The sequence below is a fragment of the Pseudopipra pipra genome, chromosome 8, assembly GCF_036250125.1.
Source record: "Pseudopipra pipra isolate bDixPip1 chromosome 8, bDixPip1.hap1, whole genome shotgun sequence".
Taxonomy (NCBI): Eukaryota; Metazoa; Chordata; class Aves; order Passeriformes; family Pipridae; genus Pseudopipra; species Pseudopipra pipra.
The window spans coordinates 29,385,840-29,413,101 of NC_087556.1; the positions used below are offsets into that span (position 1 = coordinate 29,385,840).

General features: G+C 41.4%; 1 protein-coding gene across 1 annotated transcript in view; it reads right to left on the reverse strand.

The window, feature by feature from the left end:
- The window catches only part of ABLIM1 (actin binding LIM protein 1), a 201,083-nt gene extending 175,651 nt beyond the window's left edge, over positions 1-25,432 (reverse strand). The window contains exon 1 of the mRNA XM_064663405.1: positions 25,305-25,432. Within this exon, the coding sequence (XP_064519475.1) occupies positions 25,305-25,317 (13 nt within the window). The 5' untranslated portion in view covers positions 25,318-25,432. The remainder of the gene's footprint in view (positions 1-25,304) is intronic.
- Between the last annotated feature and the right edge of the window lie 1,830 nt (positions 25,433-27,262).

A 27,262-nucleotide genomic window follows, 5' to 3' on the forward strand; every position in this document is an offset into this window, starting at 1 on the left:
GAGATGAGGATGTGGCTGGTCTGACGAAAAACGCAGAAATCTGCAATCTTGAGGAGGGGGCACTGGGTCTTTCCTCACTTGTTTACTTTCCCACTCTTTCCAAACATCAGCCAGCTGAGATGACAGAATAACGTAGCCTCGGTCTTTTGCTTGTATTGCCAGATTCTGCTAAAGATTAAAGACAATTTTCCAATTATTTTTTCATATCTTTGGGATTCTGAGAGAGCCTCTTATGGAAATGAAGAGGTAGGAGGTAACTATCTTTGTCAGAAAGGCAACCCAGCTTTGCACTGAGTAGTAAGGGTATCTTTTCCACCTCCACATTAATTACTCTTCACTTTGCGCAGTATTATGTAACATATTGCTGTGAAACTGTCTTGCAGTTTAAATTTCTCTACCCAAAACAAAGAGGGACCTGCTCCCTTACTGCCACTGAAAGTGTGCACTGGCAGGAAAATAGAACAAATCAGCTGGAGATTTCCAGACTGCACTGCTGAGAGGAAAGAAAGAACAATTTACTGTCAATGGCTGCATGACAGAGCAAAGGGATACCATCCATCCCAGAGTGTTTAACCAAACCAAGAGATCCAAAAAAGTACTGCTTAACACAGAACTGTTAACACAGAACTGAGGGCACAGGAAAAAGGATCTCAGTAAGCCACTATCTCACAATGACAATAGGAAAAGAAATATAAATGATTTTAACCAGCCCTCTCACACTATTCTCCACCATAAGCAGTAGAAACAGGATGCACTTAGATCCTAAAAACTCTGTTATTGTTATAAATTATTTACTGAAACTCTGTTTTTTCTCATTTGTTTGAAGAACAGCTGCTTTTATTACACCAAAGAATAGTAACAGGAAAAAGGAAACATAACAAGGAAAAAAACCACTACTACAGCAGCCAAGAAGCAAGTACCTTGATACCTTCCCCATCCTATTGCTTCAGTGTGATATTATCTGTTATTTCTGAACTATTTCAGCAAAGGGAAGCCCAACTCAACAGGTAAAGGTTAGGGAGGTCCAGCAAAATGTCAGTGTTTCATTTTCATTGGATCTTCTTTACTCTCTCCTCTGGAAGCATGTGCAATTTCACAATGGAGGGAAAGGGTGAGGGTACCAGCCCAGCTCAGACAGACAGACTGTTCACCCCTGACACCTCGGTGTTAACTCTGAAGAAAGACAGATGCTGTAGAAAATGACTCCTACCCAAGGGCACTGACCCTCTTTGGCGAGGGAAAAGAAAAGCGATTAAACAAGTTGGGAGAGTCAAAGAAGGATCACGACTGAAAAAATACCTGGGATGTAGATTCCCCACTCCAAGACTGAACTGACTTTGTGAAACACTGTGCAGAGATCTGTGGAGCCTGAAGTTTCTCCTTATATCTACTACCCTGTGAAACAAGATAAGCCTATTTCTAGAAGAACTGACTTGCCGGTTTCTTTTACAGGTGAAACCTGTAATTCCAGAGTCATCACCTGGAAGGATGGAGGTGCTCACACAGTGCAATTAAAATGCTATGATGTCTGGAGTCAAAAAAGACCAAAGCTTACCTGCTCCAGGGCTGAGCCACCTGTAGACACAGCTTCAAAAGCCTTCATAAACTGAATCATAGGTAGTAAGTTCCTCTGGACACAAGGATGTCTGACAGTGGCCATAAGTCACTTCACCCTTCTATCATTCAAACCCATTTTATAGTTAGGAATGCAAAACTATCAGGAGTTCTGGGATGGCTAATGCCAATCAAATAAGTATCTACAAACAAGCTGCCAGCAAATGCATTGATTTGTTACCAAGGGGTGCACACGAGAACAGCATGAAAGCAAGGTGATTAAATGGAGTGAAAATACAACCATCAGACTGCAACTATTTAGTGCCACAAGTCCAAATCTGGTGAATTAAAAGAACTACTTAAGGATGTCCAGAGACCCTGAAGGAGGCTGAGATTCCATACAATATGCAAAAGCTATCTGCGATGATGTGGGCAGGCTCCAGGTGAGCACTCACCCTGAATCACTATTCATGGTAACTAGAGAGAATCAGCAAAGAGTGGTCAGAAAGTTTGGTACAATGCTCTGAGAAGTCAGTATGTGCAGTCTCGTATCCACACGATCCCTTCACTTCAATTGTCACTAATATCCAGTACTGAACACACAGGCAATGCAGAAAAAAGTTTGAGCAGGATACAGCTACAAAATGGAAAATGACTACCAAATCAGGGCACGTTACATTCAGTGCATGCACCCAAAACAGGAAAATTTGATGATCTTAGAGCAATGAAGAGACTAGCATATGAAAGTCACAAACTATTTAAGAATAAAACACATTAATAATCTATTCAGTAAGAGGCATATCATAAGAATGTGCTAGAAAAACCATCATAATTGTGGTTATTCTTAACAGAAAACAAGAGATCCAAACAATTCTAAATCCGGTTTTCAGATCTAAATGCACAGTCTTTCTGAAAAAAGTTTAAAATAAATAGACTGCATCCCAATACCTCTTTGGATAATCAATTTAAATGAGGAAAATTCAGTACAGGGAGTTTAGCAGTAGCATTTTATGCGGTGCCGCAAAGGAAACAATGAAAGAGCGGCACATTCCGGGATGTCCGAGCGCGCCCGGCCGGGACACCGGGACCCTCCGAGCCGCCACCGGGGGGCACCCGAGCCCTGCCCGGCTCCAGACCCTGCCGCTGGAAGGACATGGAAGAGCTGGAGACGGGAGGGAGCTGGGAAGGGGTTGGAGTACGAGTCCTGTGAGGAGCGAATGAGTGATCTGGGGGTGTTTAGCCTGGAAAAAAGAAGGCTAATGGGGGGTCCTGATCGCTCTCTACAAACACCTGAAAAGAGGCTGTAGTCAGGTGGGGATAAGTCTCTTTCCCAAGTCACAAGACACACGACCAGAGGAAATGGCCTCAAGTTGCACCAGGGAATTAGGAACAATTACATCACTGAAAGGGTTGTCAAGCATTGGAACAGGCAGCCCAGGGAAGTGGTGGAGTCACCATCCCTGGAGGGATTTAAAAGCCATGTGGATGTGGCTCTTGGGGACATGGTTTAGTGATGGGCTTGGCAGTGCTGGATTAGTGGTTGGACTCAATGAGCACAGAGGCCATTTCCAACCTTTATGATTCCATGGTTCCATGAATGCCAGTGTGATTTTTTGCCACAGGCCCAGCAGCAGTTCTGCCTGAAGACACAGGGGCTGGTCTGCCAGGAGGTTTGTTTAAAGTACCTTTCTCTACCAGTTCTGCTAGCAGCTAAGTCAGAACTTAACAGGCTCAGTACTTACACTCAGAAGTGACCTAAATTTGTGGCCACCATCTGAGGATGGCAAATGGCCTCCATACATCAGTTTCTATTTTCAGTTTTTGAGGAAAATATTGATCAATAGACTGATAGGAACTGACGTTCTCTTTGATTCTTACTATTTTCTAAAGATCAGTAGGAACATTAGAGCTAAAATCAGGCAAGGTGTAACTTTATTACAATGTTCTAATCTGAATAACCCAAAGAAATTTATTTAAAATGCTGTTTTTACATGGATTCTCTATGTATCAAGCTGAAATGGCCAAAATTAAAAATATGCCAGACAGATATTATGGTGTATCTCACAACTCTCCTAGTGCAGCACACCACCAGCACATACCTCTGATTAAAAGTGATCCCTGAAATATGCACATCTCCATTTATCTGCAATAAAGAACTGACTACTCTGCCATGCAAAGGGAATTTTATTAACTCGATTCAGAGTCTGTCACTCATTTTTCAACATCTTATATGTACCTATAATATATGTCATGTTTAATCCATTTGATGAACTGTGTTTATTTGTGCTTCTCTGATAAACGCCTGGCAATTTGCCTGCCAGTCCACATCCTTTACAACAACTTATTGGAGTCCAAATTATTAAAAAAGCTTTTTATAGCTTGCTTTATTAATAAATAAGTAAATAAAAAAAGGCTACAGGCTGTTTCTCTGTTTCTGCTGTCTGTTTAAGTTAGCAAGTCCTCAGGCACTGATCTTTTATGGTGTGTAAATGGTGCTTGGCATAATGCCCATTTTTCACCCTAGTCTTGCTGGGCTTTCCAGTGCAAATCTAACAATATAAAGGCTTTTTTTTAGAGCAAGATTCACCTTCTCTATCAGCACTTACATAAAAGGTGAATATAAATTCCATATAATCAGGAATTTATCAGCCTTGTCATACATCTTTTGGGAGGAATGACGCCTTTTATTCCTCAGCAAGCATTCAGGTCAGACACAGCAAATGCCACCTTTATTGTGTGTCAATGTATTGGTGTGAGTTTCCCAAACAAAATACTTGCCTTGAGTTAACTCAGCATAACCAGTGTTAAAGGGAATCTCTACAGTTTTAAAAATGGGGGTAAAAATGGCCTACAATAAAGGATTAAAACAAACAGTAAAAGGAAAAATGTTTCATGTTCAATCCTCACTACCAGGCTACAGTAAGTGGAAAAAAACCCCAACTGTAGGAATTAAGGCAGGATTGGCAGCACACTTTTGGCCATGACTGATGGTTCCACACACTGCTCAGTAAAGGACCACCACAGAGCATACCCAGATGAAAGCTTTGGAGGTGGTTTGATTGCTCCAAAGGAAGCATCTGCACAGCATTTTCACACTGTGTGTATCTTCAGCCTCTTCACCTACTGGGCAAGTGCTCTCTCACATATCATTGTCAAAATCCCCTTGACCGTATGAGTCAGGTTTACTTGAGGCACAAAGCACAATTTCACTGCATGTGACCAGAACTGGATGCAAACAAACAAGCAAAAAAAAGGTAGTTCTGAGAAAATCATTGCCTTCATAGATCAGAGTAGTGTCAAAGAAGGGACAATGGCTTGGAAACACGGTTGGGGTTTTTTTTAAATCTCTTGACCTTGATCATGCCCATCTTAATAAACTGAAATTACTGTTTTGAAGGAAAGACACATCTACAGCAATTCAGCTGTACAGCAATACAGCAAATGGAGTTAGCTCTGGATTACAAGAGGCTCAAGAAATGCAGCACCAGCTGTCCCTAACATCTTTTTAGAAGTTTGAACTTAATACAGATCTCCTACAAATGCTACTAGCTTTGCAACAGCAGACACCAGGGCCCTTCTAGCAGACACCACAGCACTCTACAAGGCAGGTCACTTTTTATTTTAACTTTTCACTACAAAGGCAGGTCATCTGAGCATGATTAAGTACATCTTGGGGAATGCTCCAGCACAGGGCACAGCAAGAGGTTTTCCCAGGTCAGACAGGAAGGTCATTCCAGATTCAGGTGTGCTCCCAAGTACAGACAATGCAGACCTCTCTTTTAGCCATAAGACTGTCATGAAAAATCACTGGGCACAAACCAAATTCTGCAGTGCCCTACTAATAAAACACAGCCCTCCCCTCTGCACAAGAACTCCATGGAAATCAGTTAATTAACAAATGAGGAAGAACATAATTACAAGATTGTAAGGTATCTTTATCACTACGAATATGTCATTGTATTTATCACTGTTTCCTGTCACCACATACAAAGAACATGTCTTCAGTGCAGTTAGTTTAATTTACAAGCTCCAAAATAATAATTTTTCACCTCTATTGACATTTCTGGAAGTTATTTTTGCCTTAAAAAGTCACCATGAGGATCTGTGAGGCACAATACACAAAGCAGTTTGAGGCTTTTATCTGCCTAAACAAGCAAATAAAGATGTTAGAAGTGTCCTTTCTGCTCCCAAGCTCGTTCAGAACCAAATTTCACAAAATAAAAGAGTGACCCAGTTCAGCAATATAAGGACATGTCACCTCACTAGCTTTCAAAGTTTAGCTGAAATAACGTTCAGATGTTACAGCCTGCACTTCAGACAATAAAGTCCATAAATATTCCCTATGATTAACAGGACCAGATAAAGAGACAGTGTGCTGGTTTTTGCTGCAGTAGGGTTCTGACAGACAGTCAGCTCACTGCAGGGGTGAACTGACAGAGGTCACTCCAAAGGCCACGTTCTTATGGCTGAGGGAATCCTATGAGCTGTAGTTCAGATGTCTGCATTGCTTCAAGCAGCAGGTTAGCAAGAGGCACTAAGGAAAGGCCAATAACCTACAGTGAAATCAACATCACCAGAGTGTGCAAACTATTCCCAAAGCCATTCCAGAAATAATCTCTCTATATTTGCTAAGAAAGTCACTCTGGCTATCTTCAATTTATTCCTGATAGGATCTGTCTCCTTCACCTGTGAAAGTAATTTTTAGAAGGTCATTAAATCTGTACTAATTTAATTCATAACGCTTTTTCTTACAGTTGTACTCAGGAGGCAAAGATTTTGTAGAGTCTGATTTGTTTCAAGCACCATCATGCCTTTGAAAACATGAACACATGAGACCTGTACACTAGGCTGAGGATCCGGCAGCCCTCACAACTGTAACACAGCTGAAAAGGACTTTTCAGTCATCAAAACCTTTCCATTTCTCTACAGCTGTTTATAATGAGAGAAAAGGAACACATCATCTTTCCAATCTAACCTGGATGATTAATTAACTGATGCAACAGCAGTGCTGCAGCTGCCTTTGCCAAGTTATCATCCTCAGGACCATAATTAACACAGAAGAAGTTCCAGTGGGAATCAGGCTTGAATGACATCAGTGGTAACAATTAAAAGCTCCTGAAGCTTTTACAGCACTTCAGAGCAGCTTCTTCTCTGAGCAATCCTTCAATTCTGCCAAATGCCTCTTGGAGGCAGCTAAGGCTCAGTATGTTTTTACTCAACTCAAGGATCATTCTGGCAGACAGAAACCTCTGACCTAAGATTTTGCTTCAAAAATAACAGTGCCTTACTTATACTTCCTCTTTATCCCATTTCTTTCATGTAAGCAACCAAAGTACAAGAGAGAAGTCCATAACTAAATCAGGAGATGGGACAGATTTCTCGCTCCAGCCTTCCTTTTGGATTTGCTGGTAAATTCTGTAGTTCAAGGAGGCAAGAGGTCATAATGCTGATTAACTAGACTTACCTATACCCTAGTGTTGTTTTGGCTTTCTTCCACCGCTGTCTAAAACTTTACTGCTCTAAGCCATGGATATTCATGGCTCATGGCATAAAACCCAAACACCAGACTGAAGCAGTATATTATAATAAGTTAACATAGTGGATTTTTAATGTTTCTGTTTTACCTTGTGGAGATATTCTCATTTCCACCCTTGATTAATATATTTTCACCCTTGGCATATTGACCCAGTGTGCGAGATTTCCCAATTCCTCCCAGAAGACACCAGTCTATCCACAGACAGTGGCTCCTAATGAGGCAACACAGCTCTCTCGCCTCTAAAACAAATGCAAAGAGAGGACACCCTTGATCTTCTATTGCCTAAGTGTTTCTGGTGCAATGATCTACTTGCAGCTGACATTTGAAACTTGAAGCTAAAAAGAAACCTGCAGATGGGATTTGAAGGTCATCCAAACACAGCTCTAAACCTGCTGTATTTTGCTCCCTAATGTAGCCTCCATACAAGCCTCTGGTTGTAGGTTATCCTGTATTCTTTTTCCTCCAAATTTATCACCTGTTATACCACTTTATAATTCAGTGGGTAAGAGCAATAATACGTTTACAGAGATTTTCCTAATTATGTTTCCTTTCAAAGCAGTAAACCTGCAAAACTCTGTTTTGTCTTTTAACTTACACTGCTCAAAGGAAAAAAAAACATTTCTCTTTTTCCCTGTAACCACATGACACCTAACTAGAAATAGATTTGCATCATGAAATGTTGTGTTAAATATCTGTTACATCTTTTCAGGACAGTGTCTTAGAGATAGAGATACTGTGACGCTCCTTAGGCTACCAAGTGGTCTTAAAAAAACTTGTATTTGTAATTCAAGTGTTGATTTTTACATCTATCTACATTTGAGCAAAAAGGCTAACTATGTGTTTGCATAAAAAGCAGGCTACAACCCCATGCAAAGGACTAGCCCACATCTGTATGACACTTAAGTCCTACTTAAGCCTATTCCAAATATCATTAACATTCTTCTTGAACAAATAAAATAGCACCATTCTGGATTAGGTAATGGGAGACAGACGGTGGCTGGACTAAATGACAGAGAAGGAACAACATAGCATTACTAGGTTATGGTATCATCTGTGCTTTCTAACCCCCTTGGAAACATCAGCCTCATCTTGTATATCCTCTCCTCTATATCATGGCCTGCACCTGCCTTCACAGATCATGCTAACTATTGATATCTGGTGTTTTGAGTTCCAGATTGGAAGAGAAGCTGCAGCAGTGAGGAAAGTCTGAGTTAGCCTGTACTTAGCAGTGGAGCATCACAGACCTAGGGACAGCTGACATCAGTGGTAACACAGACAAAAAACTTCCTAATCGTGGTGCTCTGAATCCTGTCAAACACACTAAAAATTACTTGCTATAAAGACTCCACTATTTTAAATTACATACTTGCTTAGTAAACTGCAAATTCAGGCTCCACTTAGGAAGTGGACAGAACTAAGTAATACACGTATCTCAAATAAAATCCCAAAAATCTAGTGATGCAAGACACTTCACACTGCAAACTCCAGTCTGAGTTTAAACCACGAGTAAATGTTGCCAGACAAGGCCTTGAGCCACCTCATTTGTTGCATATCCTCAGCAGGCAGCTCTGTTCACTGGACTGCCATGACCCTTCACACTCAAAGGAAAAAGCCAACTTACAAGTGCCAGCTGATGGCCATGATAGGGAGAGGTCATGCTCAAAATGTGTTCCATGACTGCTGTCTCAAATTATTTTCATTCCCAAATTTACTGATTTTAAGGCATCCACCATCACCCAGTCTGACTTCTGACAATAATATCTGTGATGGTACATGTAAGTCTCAGGAAATGCCTGCTGACCAGATACTTTACAATGAACTTCACTAACAGTAGCACAAACCTGTTTTCTCACTGATTCTGTATGTGGTCTATCTACGGGATTCTTCATCTCCCACAATTTGCACTTCTTAACATTTCTCCTATACTAAATCTGACATTCTTGGAAATGCTGGTGAGGTGATTTTGCAGAGCAGCTTCTACAACCTGTCTGAATATTTCTCAGAGCAGCTGAAAAGTTGTTCTGCAGCTCCTGACCCCACCATATGGCAGTGGTTAAACTCAGCCCTCAGATCATCTGCACAATAATAGAAGCACCTGTGTGAAGTCCAGAACTTCTCTTTTGGACATCAGGAAAGGCAGAAAACCACTATGGGCAATCATTTTAATTATTAAAGAGCCTGGTCACCAAATGAGCAAACATTGATTTAACAAAGTTCCTTTGCTGTATTGTGCATTAAAATCATTAATCCTCAAAGCTCTATAAAATGGACAAACACAGCTGTTTGTGAGCAGCTGTCTTCAGCAGGGAAACTAAAGGCCAAAAGGAAAGGAAGTCACCAGGTGTTAGTTAGACTACATGTTGACAAAATAGAGGTAACATCTGATGCTATATACATTTATAATCCTGCTGGTTTTCATTCTGTACAGCTATGCCACACATGGAGAAAACACTCAATGACAGGATGGGCAGCACACTGGGTGGCAATTTGCAAGAATGCAACCAAGAAGGACAGAGGAATTCTGAAATTAATTTCAAAGGTTTGTCTAAAACCACATCAAAGGCACAACCATGGCAGCAGTAGCCATACCCAAACTCATACAAAGGCCGGGAAATAACAACAGTTAATCCATGGTGATATGGATTTCAGCTCAGCCTACTCACCAAAACACACAGGTTCTTTCCTAAAATTTGAGACACAGGGACTTCCCTTGTACTGTTACCCAAACTATCTCAATTAAAGATGTTATGTCATGTGATATGACAAGTTAAAATCACACTCCTGGTCTGTAGACAGCAGCAACAGAAGGCTTTGATTCCTGCATACCTGAACTTCAGCAACAGCAATATAGTTCACACTTGTGTACATGGCACCGTTCCCAGTCCCCTAATCAGACTCTTAGAGAAATCATGACAGTCTCTTTCTGGTTCTATCAAAACAATCACAAGGCCAACCTACAAGTAGAGGGAAAGCATCATGAAAGTCGTAATCTGCCTCACATGGAGATATACTTGAAACACAGATTTGATCTCAAATGGTTCAGGTTCCTAACTAAAAAATGGAGAAGAACACAAGATTCTTTAGAGTTAGCAGACTGGAGACACAGGCCCATCACTGTCTTGTTACAGGAAGTACAAAAAGCAGTTATGGGCTGTTCATGTGATCCAGAGGAAAGCTGGACATCATAGTCATAGAAGGAGGAAGTCTCACCAATAACAATGTTGTGGAATATACACTTTTGCCCAGAAGTGCGTCAATAGCCTCATTTTCAAGGAAATAGAGATACCATTACATAAAGAAACTTGTCCACTGAATCCAATACCACTCCCTACACCCAGGACACAATTGAAGTCAACACACAAACCAGCTGTGAATCATTCAACCATCTAATAACTCTGTATTCACCAACTTCTGCTTTTGGAGCCATCCCTTCTGGAAAAGCTGGGGCAGAGAGCGACAGCAGTGCAGTGCTTGGGGAGATATCTAGAGAATAAGATCCACTCTAAATGCAACCTAAAAGTATAGGCATATGTAAGCACTAGCTCTTGGCCATTTGCAGGTCCAAAAAGTGCCCCACAGAGCATTACCAGCACTTATTATTTGGTTTAACCTGGATAGAGACAAATTACTGGAAACTATTTGATTGGTGTGCAGCAATTTACCACAGGCATCCCAGGGACCTTCACACCAAGCTCAGTGCTGAGAAAACACGATGACATTTCTCAGTAACCTGCATAGCAAACAGCCACCTGAATGACCCAGTCCCATCCTGATGTAACCTTGCTAATTCCACTGTGCTAAAAGTTGAATGTGTCCCCTAGATCCTACATTGCTCCAGTTCACACAGTTAATGTGTGTGACTAAAGTTCTGCTCAGCTCCAGATGGCCAAACGTCAAATAAATTGAAAAACAATGACTGCCAAATCTCTTCTGGAAAAAAGAAACACACACACACACACACACGTATATATATATATATATATATATATACACAGAAGCCATCAAAGAGGGATTATGAGTTCAGCATCAGAAAACATAATGCAACATGTTGCCCTCCCTTTTGTAGCTCAACGTATTTACCTTGTAAAAGGTAATGAAAAGATGCAAAGGTCACAAAAACCTCCAATAATCCCTGTCCTTAGCTACTGAACAGCACCTCAACTCCCTTCCTTCTGCTGACAGACTTTATGTCCTCCAAAACAGGTCACCATGATTTAGATTAGGGGTAAGACCTCCATGCCCCTACTGGCACACAAGCTATTCCAAAGAGGTATTAAAACTAAATATCAATATTCAGATACTCCACTTTCTTTAGAGAAGATAAGGCATGGCTAGAAAGCAAACTATGCACTAGGCAAAAAAAAAAGGGTCCTTGCCCATGGTTCAGTCAACTGAATAAAAGCATCTATATACAATTTGTGGTGTTCCTCATGATTCTAGCAGTTTTCCAATGGGGCTGCCAGGATGGCAAGAGAATTCAGTGGAGCTTCTCAGTTCAGTGCAGAGTTTAACCAAGAGGGAGGAAGGGAAAGAGGGAAGAAGGGACAGCAATATTTTGATTAATATACAGAACTGGAACTCATTAAGAGTAGGATCCATTTCCAGTTTTATACAACTTCTCTTCCCTGCACTAACCTACATCTGACATCAGTCATAACATTCCAGAAACAGCTAGAAGGAATTTTCACACCTTTCTTCTAGGACATCACGTTATCTAGCATGTCCTAGATCAAATAAAGCAGATGGTAGATGCACTACAGGTTTTACCTAGACTCCTGTAACTACCAGGATGAACCATTCCCCAAAGACCACAATGCCCACTGTCATACTTTCAAATGGGGGAAATGCTTATTCAGCTTCCTGTAGCTTATGAATCACTGTATACAATTAATATTCTTTTAAACATGGCAAAGTTTAGAAGTCTATTTAAACTTAGAAGATTTTAAAGTCTTCATTAGCAGTTAAATTTTGAAATAACAATATATTCTTGACACTGTCTGTCCTGCTCACATATACTAATGAATGTACAAAAAACCACTTGTTTTAAAGTCTCCAAAACAGGGGTCCAGACTGAACACACCTGAATAAAACTGTATGTCCCATAGCACAGGACCCTGCATTACTGCTGGGTTTGGCTGGGGTAAAGTTCATTTTCTTCATAGTATCTAGTATGAGACTATGTTTTGGATTTGTCCTAGAAACAGTGTTGATTACAGAGAGATGTTTTGGTTATTGCTGAGCAGTGCTTACACAGAGTCAAAGCCTTTTCTGCCCGTCACTCCACCAGCAAGGAGGTTGGGAGTGCACAAGAAGCTGGAAGGGGACACATAGAGGACAGCTGACCCCAGCTGTGCACAGGGATGTTCCAGACCATTTGATGTCATGCTCAGTTCATAAAACTGAAGTGATGGCATTTGTCTTCCCAAGTCACCATTGTGCACGACAGAGCCATGCTTTCCTGGGGATGGCTGAACACCTGCCTGTCCATGGGGAGCAGTGAATAATTCCTTGGTTTTGCTTTGCTTGTGTGTGCAGCTTTTGCTTTCCCTATTAAACTGTCTTTATCTCAACCCACAAGTTTTCTCACTTTTGCTCTTCCAATTCTCTCCTTCATCCCACTCGGAAGGGAGTGAGTGAGTGGCTGAGTGGGGTTGAGCTGCTGGCTGGGTTAAACTGTGGCAGTTACAAAGTGCTAATGGACAAAGGGCCCTGAAAAAGCTCTGGTCCTGTGCCTTGTCCTGCCTTGTCTGGGATGAACTGTCCCTACAAACGTTCCTATGCTCAGTGTCTTCCTCTGCTTCATATTACACAAAAATCTGACCCATTCCTTTCTCTGACTAGCACAAATCTCGAATTATTCTGCTGCCCCACAGCTATTCTAGATTTACACAACCTAAGAGAATATGGCATGTCTTCCAAGAGCTCCACTACCAAAAATGACTTTTTGTCAATATATTCTTTGCCCCTAAAGTAAGCACTGTGGTTAATAAATAGTCATTCAGGCAAGGAATAGATCAGAAATAAAAGGTATGATGATTATTTTTTGAAGCACTTAAGAAAGATCAAATTGCTGTGTCTGCCTCACCCTCTGATATTGCAGAATATGCTCAAGTGTAACCAACAGTACTGCTGGACGTTTTCAAGATCTTTTCAAGACAGGAAAATAACCATTTTAGAAAGACTTTTAACTTCCAGTTCTTAGTGGAAAATGAATTTGATGCTAAACATTTGTGGTCCCAAGACGAACTATTAATATTAACAGTAGTATGCTTATAGAACACATAAATATTGGCAGTAAATGATGTTGGACAGAATTAAAATTGAATTAAGGATTTCCTACTGGATTATTTTGCATTACAGAAATTAAGAAGGGTGGGGCAGAACATGAAACTTAATAGTGTCCAAAAACTATTTCAGTCCATGATGAGTATTGTTTCTGGAATACAGTTTGGGGAAGAAACATTAATGAATGCTTTACTAAGAACTCCAGGCCTTAAAGAAATTCTGAGCAGGCACACTAACATGCATTATAAGTGGAGCAATGCTCTCCCATGTTGGTGTCAAAACATAACTTTTTATCCTAGAATTTGGAAAAATCTCAGACACACAACATTTGTTGCTGGAAATTAGGATATGTGAACTGAGCTTTCCTGCCAGCATGAAGGAAGATAGATTCTGTCTACAACCATTAAATTTGGAACTGTTAACAGCATTACTAGTGTTCAGGCAGCAGCAGTGATTCCTGTGTACTTTATTTTCTCTTCCAGTTATTCTTTCTGTCTTCCCAATTTCATTTACATGAAGTGTATTTTGTAAACAGAAAACCTACTTGTTACATTCACAGAAACACATTTGATCAGTTCTGGCTGTACATACAGACGTCTTTAGACATGGCAGAAATCAGAAGTACATCATAATTAATCCATTCCCAGGGAGTTAACATAAGACTTCCGTTGGCATGCTTTCTAGTTTCTTTACAGGCCCCAGCTGATGGGGTTTCCTCACTGCCCTAGGAAATCTCTTAATACATCAACTTGCCGTGCAATGAAAGCATTAGTAGAAAAAAAATAAGCTATGTATGCAAGGAAAACAGCAGATCCTACTTTTAAGTAGACTGTGCAATTCAGCAGGATGGACACACACCAGGGCTGGAGCTGTTCAGTCTCACTGAAGATTAGCTCTTTGCTAGGAAACATGGAAACATGGCACCAAACTTAGTTTTATATTTTTCCCCTCAGAAGTCATATGCTTGCACACGTGTTCCCCACTCCCTTTCCAGGCCCTAAGCTTGTGTGATACTGCTAGAGAAGCATAACTTCATAAACTTAATTGCTTAAAAATAGGATCTGGCAGAGCACCAGCTCCCAGATCAGTCTGTGCAGCGTTCAGAGGTTTTAGGCAGCAAAGAGTTTTTCCTCAGGCTACTATATACCAATACTTCCCTCCACTCCCTTCAGAAAATCACAAAAACAATTGCAGCAATTCTAAGGACAGTTGCTCCAGTACATACTCCCCTTGACTGATTGTTAGGCTACCTGGGGTGTCAAAAAAATAAATAAATAAAAATAAAAAGCTTTTTGACATCAGAGCAATTACAACTCCTTTCCATGGCTCTTTAAATGTTCTCAATTCACATTTCTTTTAATCTTTTTAAGATTTAGGGCCAGTGTCAGTTCTGCCTCTGTACCAGCCTGAAGAAGGACTTCCACACACACTCTCTTGCCTCACCCTGCTTCAAGTATGTCTCTGGCTCACCATTCTCAGGTGCCCTCCTATTGCTCTTCTACTCTCTCCAGCTGCTACCATCTCCTTTACTCACTGCTCTCATGACTTCTCAGTCTCTAGAGGAAAGTGTAGGAAGCAAATTAACAAGGGTAGAACAATGCTCAATCTTGACCTTGCTTCCTTGGAAAAATGAGTCATAATCTGTAATAGCAACATACAGATCTTGCTGGATCTGTACATTTGGAGGGAAAGTTCAGCTATGGAAACTGAGTATCTCAGAAAAAACATTTCACATAACTCCAAGAATCTTTTGGGAAGATGTGTGGAACACAGTATGAATTAACCTCCTCCCCTCCTTCAAATGGCTGCAGTGAGCACAGGTGGTTCTAGTTTTTTAGTTCTTTTCTATACATAGACTCCAAATCTGCTTATGTGTACACCCACACATCCTGTGGATGCATCCAGCCACCAAAGACATCTCTGCTGGGGTTACCCCTTCCCTGCAGTCCCAGCCATTGTGCTCATTAGTTCCAGCTGGCTGCTCCTGACCTATCCTCTCCCAGCCACTCCCTTGGGCAGCAGCACCAACAACCTTTACTAAAAATATCTCCTGAGCATCATAAATAGCAAGATGGTAGGGTTCTTAATCCCCCTTCAGGCACGTAGTCTTTTTGCTTTTGATAAATACAGAGTGGCAACAATGGACTGAGAATAAAATGCATCTTACAGTACTGGTCTGCTCGGCCTGTGCCTTGCAGAAAGCAAAAATGAGGACTCCCAGTATCCACAAATGCTGTCAGCAGAGGACAAGAGAAAGGAAGGAGACTGCTACTGCAAAAAGTCACAAAATATCACAAAACAAAATTTTGAACATTTTTAACTCAACAGCTTAATATTACAGTTAATAAGTCAATTTTTAACTCAATAGTTAAATATTATAAATATTATAAACTATATATAAATATAGGACTTACTGCCCAAAACACAAGACCAGTGTTACTATGGAAAACTTCAGATCTGCAGAATACGTGAGTCAAGCAGGGAGCCAAACAGCAGGAAAACTCAAAGGAAGAGAATGGGAAGGTTGGCTCATGCCCTGCTGAACTTTTTTACTACCACAGGCTGTAGAGAACAAGCCAAATGCACACTGCTAGGTTGGCCTGGTGGAAGGGAGAGCAAGATACAGCCCCTTCATGGCACTTTACTCTTGAAACACTTTGCCAAACATTACATGAACCTCTGAACATCCCTGCCACACAGATTTGAAAAAGCCCCGCATTACTGCATTACTGACTGAGGTCATATCTCGAGATAAAAAATATGTTAAAGAATCTAAAATCAGCTGCCACTTCAGTCTAAGTTTTCAGCCATTTTCCTTATTGAATGGGTAGAAATTCAAAGTTCCAAAGAAACTTCACAAGTCTATGATTCCTACAATTCTGGAATATTCAAAAATCTCAATTTACAAAGAAAAAAATGATGAATGCTTTTTTTTTTTAACATCCTCTTGTAAGTTTTATAATACTAAAGCTAGAAGAATTTGCCCCTGTCCAGCTGCAGCTCTAAAGCAAATTCATCACAAGTGGTGTTTCCTATACACACACACACACACACACACACACACACACACACACACACACACACACACACACACGTAGGAAAATATTCACTATGTTGCAAGGATGGAAACAAATATAGTATCACTGTGGCAACTATAACACAGTCATAGACATTACCAATTTAAAAATTTTACATGGTATTTTCAAAATGATAGAAATAAAGACAGTGGTATCAGAAGTTTGTTGCAAATTATTCATATATTCATATACAAATCATATATTCAGATGAACATAATCAGTTAACCAGAGCCTTTTACTCTGAAACACAAGACTCCAAATGTGTACTGCACATCTAAGTACACAAAACATTTTTGTCATTCATCCCAAATTTCCAAATATCAAAACATCTGGCAACAGAAAAAAGTATTTATAGACATTTTCGGACAGAGATTACTTCAGGTCAAGTCTGAAAGCATCCCTAAGCTGCAATCATCGAAATCTTTTATCAGTTATTTTGGATTTAGCTAGTGTTACTGAGAGAGAAATATGACATAGGCTTTTTATAGCAGCTGCCAATTCAACAATGATCAAAGTTTTATTATTCCTCCTTAGATCAAAGTCTGGACTGAATAATTTTGGGATTATCTCCAGCTCATAAAGTAGAATAAACAGTTTTGGATAACCACATTATTATATAAAAGTATTGTCTTCCTGCAACAGGTTTTGCTCTTATTTACATATGCCACAAGTTTTTAATGGATTGTTTGATTATCATTTAATTGTTTTATTGGCTTACTAGGACAATAAAAGAGAAACTTATACAACAGCAGCAAAAGGCCACAGAAACATTCAAATGCTGTTTTGTGCATCTGCATTCATATGCAGAGGATATTCACGAGAAGAACAGGTGAAATTTAAAAAGTAAGACTGGGCACACTTCCAATGAAAGGTAATAGGTTCTACAGCTTTGCTCATTATAAACCACTCAGCACATGTGGAGATCTCCTGTTGTGGAGAGGCATTCACACACACCTTGGCACAGCCAGTCCATGCCTGTACACACCCTTCCGACTGGGATAAAGAAAGTCCTTGTCAGAGAAAATTATGTTGACTTTCATTAACAGGCATAAAATATTACTACATGGATAATGCTCAGCAAAATTCCTTTTGCAACTAAACCTTATTTTAAAGGTGCTTAGATTGGTGTTTCACTCCAGTGTGCTTTCAATCAAGGAAAAAAAGGTTTTTCTCCTTTTGGTTTCCATTCTCCGAAAAGCATTGATTTTCACATTGTCTGTTGACCACAGGATCAACTGTATTCCTGTTCTGCTGAACAAGTATTTACAATTATCTTTGGTGAAACAGCAAGTCCTAAATTCACCTCTCCTTTTACACCCCAATTCTATTAAATTAATTCACCTTACACAGCCTTTATGGAAGTCAGCTCTCCCACAAATGCTGATTAAGAGAAGTGGCAATCCAGGACACCTGAAAAATCAGTACTTTGGCATAAATTGTTTTGCATTATCTGTATACAGGGCCACAGAGAAGTAGAGCTGGAACATCTTTTTCAGAGTTGTTATCGTAGACTCTTAGCTATGTTTCTTTATCATTAACTAGGTTTCAGCTCTTATATAACTTGGTTGTCTCCCTGACTTTCTAATGCCAAAAATAAACTGGAAGCTTTCATCACTAGTTAAAAGGAAACTGTAATTTGAACAGCAGTTTTGCTGACTTCTCTGTTGATCAAAGATGCCTCACATGAGCGTGATGCAACAGAAACAAAATCAGCTTTATAATAACAGTAATTAAAGCAGAATCCTTTCACTGAGTGAAATCCCACAGTCCTTACTTATACAAGACTTACCTTAGAGGAAACAGTAGTTAAAACGAGAGCCCATTTATTAAGTTGAGGTTGGAGGTATAGCAAAGGAAATGACAAGTACTTGAAAAATGTTGCAGAAACTGTTTCAGCTTCAAACTTTTGATTAAAATGTGTCCATATCTCAGGACAATACATGACCTGTTTTGCCATTCCAGAAACAGAATAAAATATATTTATTAGTAAAGAAGCAGTAAACTAGAACTTCTTATCATGCCCTTCCTGTAAAGCCCATAGTGCTAAGACCATTCCCTTCTCTGACCCATCTCCAAAAGGATCACTGTTTAGTGCCATGTCAATAAGTTATCAAGCAAAAAGGATATGAGCATGAAATAGAAAAAGGCATCATTGGCTTCATCAATGAACAGCAACACATACTGCACTTTTCAGCATGCTCCAAAGAGAGCTAAACACAGCTCTAAAGGCTTCAGAGAGTCAGAACCTCATAATTTACTGGCTGGCTTGGACTGGTTTTCTTGCACCACTCTCTAAGTTGAAACTGCAAATACACCACAGGGGGATAAAGCACCTTTTGCCTCACCTTTGAGAACATCATCTTCTCGATGTTTCCTATTTCATGCTTCTGTCCAGAGTGCCCCTCAGTCACAGCTGCACAGAGCAGGCATCTCTCCCATGGATCTCTCCCTGTAATCCTACCAGCTGGAAAACCCCAACATCTCCTCTCTGGACGCAGAGGGCATCCTGGTGCCACAAGACACTGGCTCATCACACTTTTTTGCACACCAGTCTTTTTCACAATGATGACAAGAGATCCTCCTTCCACTTTAAAATGAGAAGTTCAGATGAACAGACAAATAGTTTTCAACAAACATGAAGTGTATGCAATTCTTTCTGTCCCTGAGGAGGTAACTCCAAGGCTATGTAAGACTGGCCACAACGAACTTTGCAGCAGCACAGAAGTCAACACAGGCTGCAGAACTCACACATGAACTTGAGCAGGTATTCACAGGTAGCTCATATCCTGCTCTCCCTAAAGCTCTGCACAATCAGCACCACAGTGAGTTTAGGTCTAACTCAAATATGTGCACGTGGACAGCAGGCACTGCACTGTGGATGTGGCCCTATTTAATCAGTTACACGGAACAAACTGACTCACCAAAGCACTAATTCTGGCTTACAAATAGGAAAAGGAGAACATAAAATAACTCCCTCACAGGTGCACCTTATTGAAGCTTATCTGGTCCAACCTTGTTTACAAACTAAGGATTTCTTTACATAACATATGGGACTGGTAAAAATACAGAATGTAATGCACAAGAATGTTTACAGAATTAGGACTCTTATTTGGGTTTAAGCTTCTAAAAATTTAGTTCTTTCTGAAAACATGACACAATAAGGGCTGAGCATTTTTTAAAAAAAGTGTGTCTCAGTTTTGCTCTGCTATTACTGCATAATGTCTAAGAGTTTTCTTTGAGTTTTAATGGAGAACAACACCTAATTATAAAGATAATGTTGCCTAAACAGCATGTGATTAAAAAAATTAAGGGCTGCTTGCTGGTCTCAGAACTTACAGACGAAAGTCTGCTTTCCACAGCATGTTTCTGCCTTAACATCGCAAAACTAAGAAATCTTACACCAGTCACATGAACTAACCACGTGTGGTTTTCATCTTCAATTACTAACAGATTAGATTTAAAAATAATTTAAAATATTTAATTCAAACCTATTAAAAGAAAAAAAACAAATCCCTGAAAAATTGTTTTCAGAAACTGTGAAATGCATGAGGTTCTGGTGTTCTTCACTATAAGCAATTTTCCTGGCTTTCCCTTCCATAAGCTGATGCTTATTTTCCTTCTTTGCAATTCCTTTCAAAGCCATGCATCTAAAATAGACTCTACCTCATTGTCCCAGTTTCCTCTTGTTGTTGCCATTAGTCTATGCAACTTTTTCCATGCATTTGGGACTAATTTTCATTAATCAGAAAGGCTAAACAGCCAGACAAAGCTTTGTTGAGGGGACTGGGGGGGGAAAGATGGGACAAAGCACCAAAACTTAAAAAGGAGCAGCTTAAAAGAGATACTGCTCTTTAACTCAGGTACCTCTGTAAAATATTCTTTTTCCTGAATGAAACAAAAGCTCCACTAGGCCTAAAGATTCGGGTGCAGCTCCTGACTCTCATGTACAGACAAGTACTGCTTGCAGTGATGATCCAGGTACTGATTCTGAGCTACTTAAGCCATTAAATCAAGGTTCAAGCCCTAAAATGAGTAACTACTGAAAAAAACATAAGTCCTTACATATATTTGGAAGAACTGAAGAGAAAGTACAGACAGGATTAAATAACAGTATGAAATCAGCACAAAAGAAATTCAGGGCAAAAGCTGGGAAGAGAAAAAGCATCAGAGCCAGTTCCAAACCCTGCACTGCATAGGTATTCCGAGTGGGAAACAGCTGTGTCGGCATGACTGCTCACACAGCTCTGCCTCAGGTAGTGCTGCAGAGCAGCAAACCCTGCCAAGAACGCATTCCTTTGGGCTATGGAGCGTTGTACCAAGGAAAATGGTGAAAATCACTGGGACTGGAAGCACTGAAGCTACAATAATTAACTACTCTAAACATGCCAAAATTCTCCACTTCGAAAATTAAGGAGATGTCCAGGCAGCTCACACTGCCCCACTCTCCAGGTCACTCAGCCTGACATAAACTGTTGAACAGAAGCTCCCAGCAGCAAGTTTTTAAACCAGTCAGCACAGATCTCAATCATAAATCATGGTAACAGCAGCCATGTCTACAGCTATCTGAGGAGGACAAGAAAATTTGGAAAAGTAAAGGTTATTAATAGTAGGAACTCAAGATTTAGTATGTAAATTTCTCATGGAAAAATCTGCAATTTCTTCATACAGAAGTTCACATTTGTGAGAGAGATCAACCAATCAATGAGCATGAAGAAAGACCTGTTACCAGAGCAAAACATAATGAGCTGAAATTTATCATCTGCTGCTAGAAATCTATTATCAACTTGTGTAAGAACAAATGAGGAGCCTGAGAAGAGGTCCAGAAGGCAGAAATTCCCCTGTTCTGACCTGGCCCTCAGACTCAGGGAAAAGGAAAAAAAATGTCATCCCAGTTCTTGTTTCACCTGTAAAGTGAGGACAAAACCTCCCTCACACAGCGATTATGGTGGTTTATTTGGCTGAAATAAGAAGTATTTGATCTACATTTGTTAAAAAATCAAATAGGGAAAAACAAGGATTGTAGTATAAAATAAATTCTTAAGCTAAACAACTCTACTACTTTGACTATTGAGCAGGCTAAAAAATGCAACAACCTTCTTTACAATAACCACATGTGCAGCATCAGAGTGGCAGAGTACAACCTGTAAGTATTAGACAGCAATAATATTTCTTTAACACTGGCTTCTGCCAGTGATTTTTGTTGTGAAAAGGAACACACCACTGTTGATAAACCTCCTATTTCACATGCCTTCATTTTCCTGAAGTAGTTGCCTACTGGACTTAATGCAGCTCACAATACTTTTTTTTAAGATTTAAGAAAAAAAATTAGCAAAGATATTTGTATTTGACCATATTAAACATTCCTATTTGTGACTGCCTGCTCTAGCCTAACTGAAGATTATAATAGTTAAAAATAGCCATTTTCCATTAACTTAGACCTTCACGATAACAAGTCGTTTTGACAGTTTTTAAGCAGTGTGAGATAACATGCACAAGTAGGTCACAGTTATCCTTGGCTTTAGAAAAATGTCTTTCATCCAGGGAATTTACAGCTCTTTGCAAACAAGCCCTTAGGTAAGCAACAATCTATAAGGCTTACTCCAACACCCAAATTCACTCATGTATGAGTCCTAATAGCAACTACTTAACTACAGCTGAAAGTAGAATATGAAGCCTTTTGCAAACTGCAAAAGTGAAAAGCCTGACTGAAGTCAACAGCAGATCTCCACTGATCCCAACAGGCTGCAGAGCAGGATGTGAGAGTGCCCTGGGAAGGACTCCAACTTGATAAGGAAAAGTCATTTTTCAAAGTTTGTTTCAGCTCCCAGTTCAGTCTCCACATTTCTAAAATGATTATTTGTTCAAGCTTCTGAGAATACTCATCTATGCTGCTTCATCTGGCATTTGGTCAACACATCTGCTTGAGCCATACTATAAGGAAAGTGGCAGAAGGATGTTAGAGACCTTACATTTACGTAACAGCAAGAGCTGAGGGACAGGTGTGAAGTACTGCTACAACCTAGTCTGTGAAGAGTGGAAGGAAAAAAGGGAAAATTTCAGAAAACTCATCTTAAGGCACAGGTGAGCCATCAGTCCTCACAGCAGGCCCTCTGAAAAAGTTAGCTTCCATTATTTCCATTGTACAAGTAGGGGAGCATGAAACATTTATTCAGAGTTCCATTTAAGGCAAAATTACATGAATTTGTGTTATTAGTTATACTTTATGTATTGACTTATAATCTGTCATAATGTCAGTGACTACATGAGCAGTTTTGGTCAAATAAGACCAGGGAACTAGAGCAGGAGAGTTAAAAGGAACAGTCCAAAAGGGTACTGCTGGATTTCGGGAGTTTTTTCTGTCATCTGTTGCAGTCAGTTCACTACACTCAGTTCAGGCACATGCTGCCTCCTGGAGCAAAAGAGATGAATAGTGAGCTGCACAGATTGAACACCAATAATACTGTGATTCTTTTACTGTCCCTTGAATAACTTCTGCAGTTTAGTAAGAAAAATGGTCCAGGTGAATGTTTAACTCTTTTGCTATTCCAGCTATGCTTGGTATATAATCAACAAGCAGACAGTTCCAAAGTGTCTGATGCATTCAGAATAATAATCACCTTTTGGGCAGCTAACACCACATAAAATATTAACAATCAATATTTGCTGAGCTTGCAGACCATAATGATACAGTGTTTTTAATGAGACTGCATATGCATGAGGTAATCTGCCTTCATGAAGCAAAGGGCTTCTATCTGGCAGTTGAACAAAGCCCTAATCCCTTAAAGACTCACTTCTTACTTGAGCTACATTCTCATGAGTAACCTCATTAAGACTCATCATACCACTTAAGTGTATAAAAATAAGTTCATATGTAATATTTTAATAGCAGTAGTGTTTCAAACTATTTATAGTAACAATGGTCTATAGTGTTTTACACAAAAATTGGTCAGCACTGAATAAATCTACCTCCACAAACTCACATATTTTCAAACTAAATCAATTTGTTAAAATTTAAAATGAGATATCAATAGAAATTAAAATCTTAATCTCTTTCATGAATCTTATTCACTACATCCCTAAAGTCCTATAGGCTGTCTCTCTCTCTCCAATTAATTACTCTGAAAAAACTAGATGGCACAGGAGAGACTGAGAAAGAATTCACTCTTCTTCTCCAGGCAGCTCTCCAGCAGAATCAAGCAGGCATCAAACATCATGTGTTGTGCAGATGAACAGCAAAGAGGGACAGTGAGGGGAGGAAAGGGGAATATGGTCGGTGGAAATTTTCCCTGGCTTCCCATTCCGTACAGTTCAGTTTTAGGGAGCCATCTGCAAAGCTGAAATTGCAAAGTTTTTATGTCGCTTTCTCAAATCCAGGTACCCTTCTGATGACAACAAATCTAATCCATGTCATAAAGCTTTGCTGGGTTTTCCCCACAGGTACTAATGCAGCTTTAGCACAGCACTGATACTCATATACTTAATGTTCTTCCAGAAATGGATTCTTTGGAGACCAATACAGTCCATTTCTTCCTAAAGCAAGAAATCTACTGTTCCATGAAGAATTATGCCACTCTATCACCATTTATTATTTATATCTAAAATGGGTGTGATGCTTTAGGAACATGGTCATAACCACAAAATGCCGACAACCTTTTAGCAGTCACAGGATGTCTTCTGTGTGCACGTAGCTCCTTTGGATGTCAACAGGAATCCAAGCAGGTGAAAGAGCTGGTCCATGCAGAGCAGTATTTAACACATGAAGATGCAGAAAAGTCAAGGGACGCACAAATAAGATGCCTCCTTACATTCAGGGTTTTGTTAATATGTAATATGTAATTTTTATAAAATATTTTTTCAATTCAGAGATAACCAGGGAGTGTTTTCACTTGCCATTATTGTGAAGATAATTTTCTCTCTTCAGGAGATGTTTGCAAGTATTTCTGCTTTGTTATGACAATGTTCAGAAAATGCTTAACTTTATGTTTCCAGTCCTTTAATTTGTACTAAATATAATAAAAAAAAGCATCAGTCTTTCCACCACACCTGCATCAGTTTCTCATACTGGAAGCAGAACTTTGGGACAAGATGGGATCTGCAGTCAATGAGGCTGATCTGTTCATTTCCAGCCCAGAATGAGCAAACACAGAGCCAGAGCCTACACATGAATGCATGCAAAGGACAAAGGCTATTCAAGTTTAGGCCATTATTAAACCAAATGCAAATCTGAAGTAAAACCCAAAACGTTAATTTCAAGCCAGATGCAAATGTCCATCACAGGTACAATCTGATGATTGGATTTACCACCACACCCTACCAGGAGCACTTGCGTTACCAATGACAGGACAAGCCACATGCCTCACCGTGCTCATCAAACCCCCAGTACCAATCCGTTTCCATTCCCTGAGCAGCAACTACGGCCGAGGTCTAACCCTACGCCCACCTTCAGCACCATGTTCCTTTCTCTGCATGCATGTATACGCTCCCACCTTCGTTTAACGCGCACGGAGCCGCCGCACCTTCCCGCACTCCCACCGCCGCCCCCCGTGCAATGGAAAAGGCTGAGCGGGATCCCCCGCCTGGCCAGGCAGGTGCGGCGAGTGCCTGGCCCCGGAGGATGCTCTGCGGCGCTCAGCCCCGCTGCTGCCCGCGCCGGAGCCCCCTGCACGGCCCAGCTGCAAAACAGCACTGGGCAGGCGACGGTCGGCGGGGGCACATCCCCTGGCCTCCCCCTGCCCCGAAATCGCCGGCGCACCCTCGGGGTGCGGGCACCGCAGCGCGGCCGGGCACCAAGGTCAGCGTGGCTCCGGCCGCCCGCAGGGACTCGGCGCTGCCCCGGCGCGGCGGAGACCCACCTCTGGCAGACATGGCTCAGGCTCGGCAGCCGCGGAGCTGCTCCTGCTGCTCCTGCTGCTCCTGCGGCGGCGGCGGCGGCGACAACGCTCGGCCCGCACCGCCCTGCGCCCTCCGCGCCGCGGCGGCCGATGCGGGGGGCGGCGGCCGATGCTGGGCCGGGCCGGGGCGGGCGGGTCCGCTCCGTCCCTGCCCTGCCCTTCCCTGCCCTGCCCGCCGCGGTGCGGGGCGGCGCCGAGGCGTCCCCGCGGGGCGGGAGCGCGCCTGTGTGTGCGGGTGTGTGTGTGCGGGTGCCGGCGCGGAGCGGGGCGGCTGCGGGGCGGGGCAGCGCCGGCGGAGACACCGCGGCCGCAGCCGCTCCTGGACGCGGTGCCTGCGCGGGGAGCGGCCCCGGCGGCGCTCGGGTGCGGCGGTGTCACCGCACGGACGGTGTGCGGGGCGCGGTGCCGCACACGGGCACAGTCGCACCGGCGGCAAAAGCCACGGACGCCGGGGAAAGCAGCGAGGCGGATCTCCAGCTCCTTGGAGCGCTGGATGGGCGGGTCTGCTCCCAGAGCCACAGCGCCTTGCGAAAGCAGCTGTGCGCGTTCGGGACCTGGCGCCGAAATCTGTGGCACAACTTGAAGTTCACCCACCGAACAGCAAAGATACACCTGCATATCTGTATGCAAATTGTATATAAACGTAGAATTTCTTGCAATCCTGTCTAGCAAAGCAGTCTTGGCGTTACCACACAGGAAAGAGCACCCGGCTTCCTCCTGGCACCTTAATAAAAGCAGCGAGCGACTGACTGCAACGCACCAGAAGAACAAGATCAGTATCTGGTGGACACCCCTCCCCATGGTGGCCCAGCCTCCAGCCTAATAAAGCCAAATACTCCCAAGCCACACTAAAAAGAAAAACCCTACGCCACCAGATTATTAGATGCTGGCAAGAGTTAAGGAAAGCAACGATCTAGTTTATCAAGAATGACAGGTTAGAAGACCACATCAGAATAGTGCAATTAAAACACTACAGCAGACTTTTATCAATTTCAGAATGGGCAACTATGAACTAAGAAACAGAAAGCACAATCTGTGATGTTCAGTGAGAAGCCAACATGCAAACTAAACGACAGGAGAGACTGAATCACACTCCTCCACTTTGCTCTACCATATACTGTACATCTTCATTCTAGCAAAGAAGCCTACACAATTTCTCCATCAAAAAAACCCAACAATTACCAAATTATCATATCTAAGAGAAGTGGTGAAGATTACATCAGTGTGTCCACAGAGCAGGAATGGGTGCTAGTAACAGATGTACCACATGTTCCCACTGCTGTTTGCAGGTGCAGCCCAGCCAGTGTATCGGCTCTGTCAGATGAACCCTCTGGCACTGCTGCTACACTGATCACCTTCCCTATCACACCGAGTAGGGAGTGCATATGTGTAAGCAAGTATGGAAGGAGCAGAAGGATGGACAGCACTCACATACCTTCTTATTGGGTGATACATGCACAGAAAATGAATCGGCACATCTGTTTGTCTGAATTTGTGCTCATGCTCACACGTGGCAAAGACTTTTAGTCATATCCAGCTCTATTTGCCCCAGTGTCCCCCCAACACTTCAATCATATTCCTTATGTCATTCTGTTTTCTTGCCCCTTACAAATGTTTCTAAATCCTGCAGCAGGAATAAAATAAATCTGAAGTTGTTCTCCTCCCAAACTCCTATGGCATTATCCTTAGTTGGTGAACTGACATCCACTTGAAAAACAGTTCCTTTCTCAGTCTTCTTTTCTGAAATCAGTGAAGTTTTCCACTTACAAACAACTCAAATTTTCCTTCTGGTCCAAAAGAGCCAAGGTTTTCCTCAATCAATGTAGTGCGACAGGATTTTGTATTTTCAGTTGAGTCATTTCCTATCCACTTCCTTCGGTGAGTTTCTGACTAGCACTATGACAGGTTCTCCTGTGTGG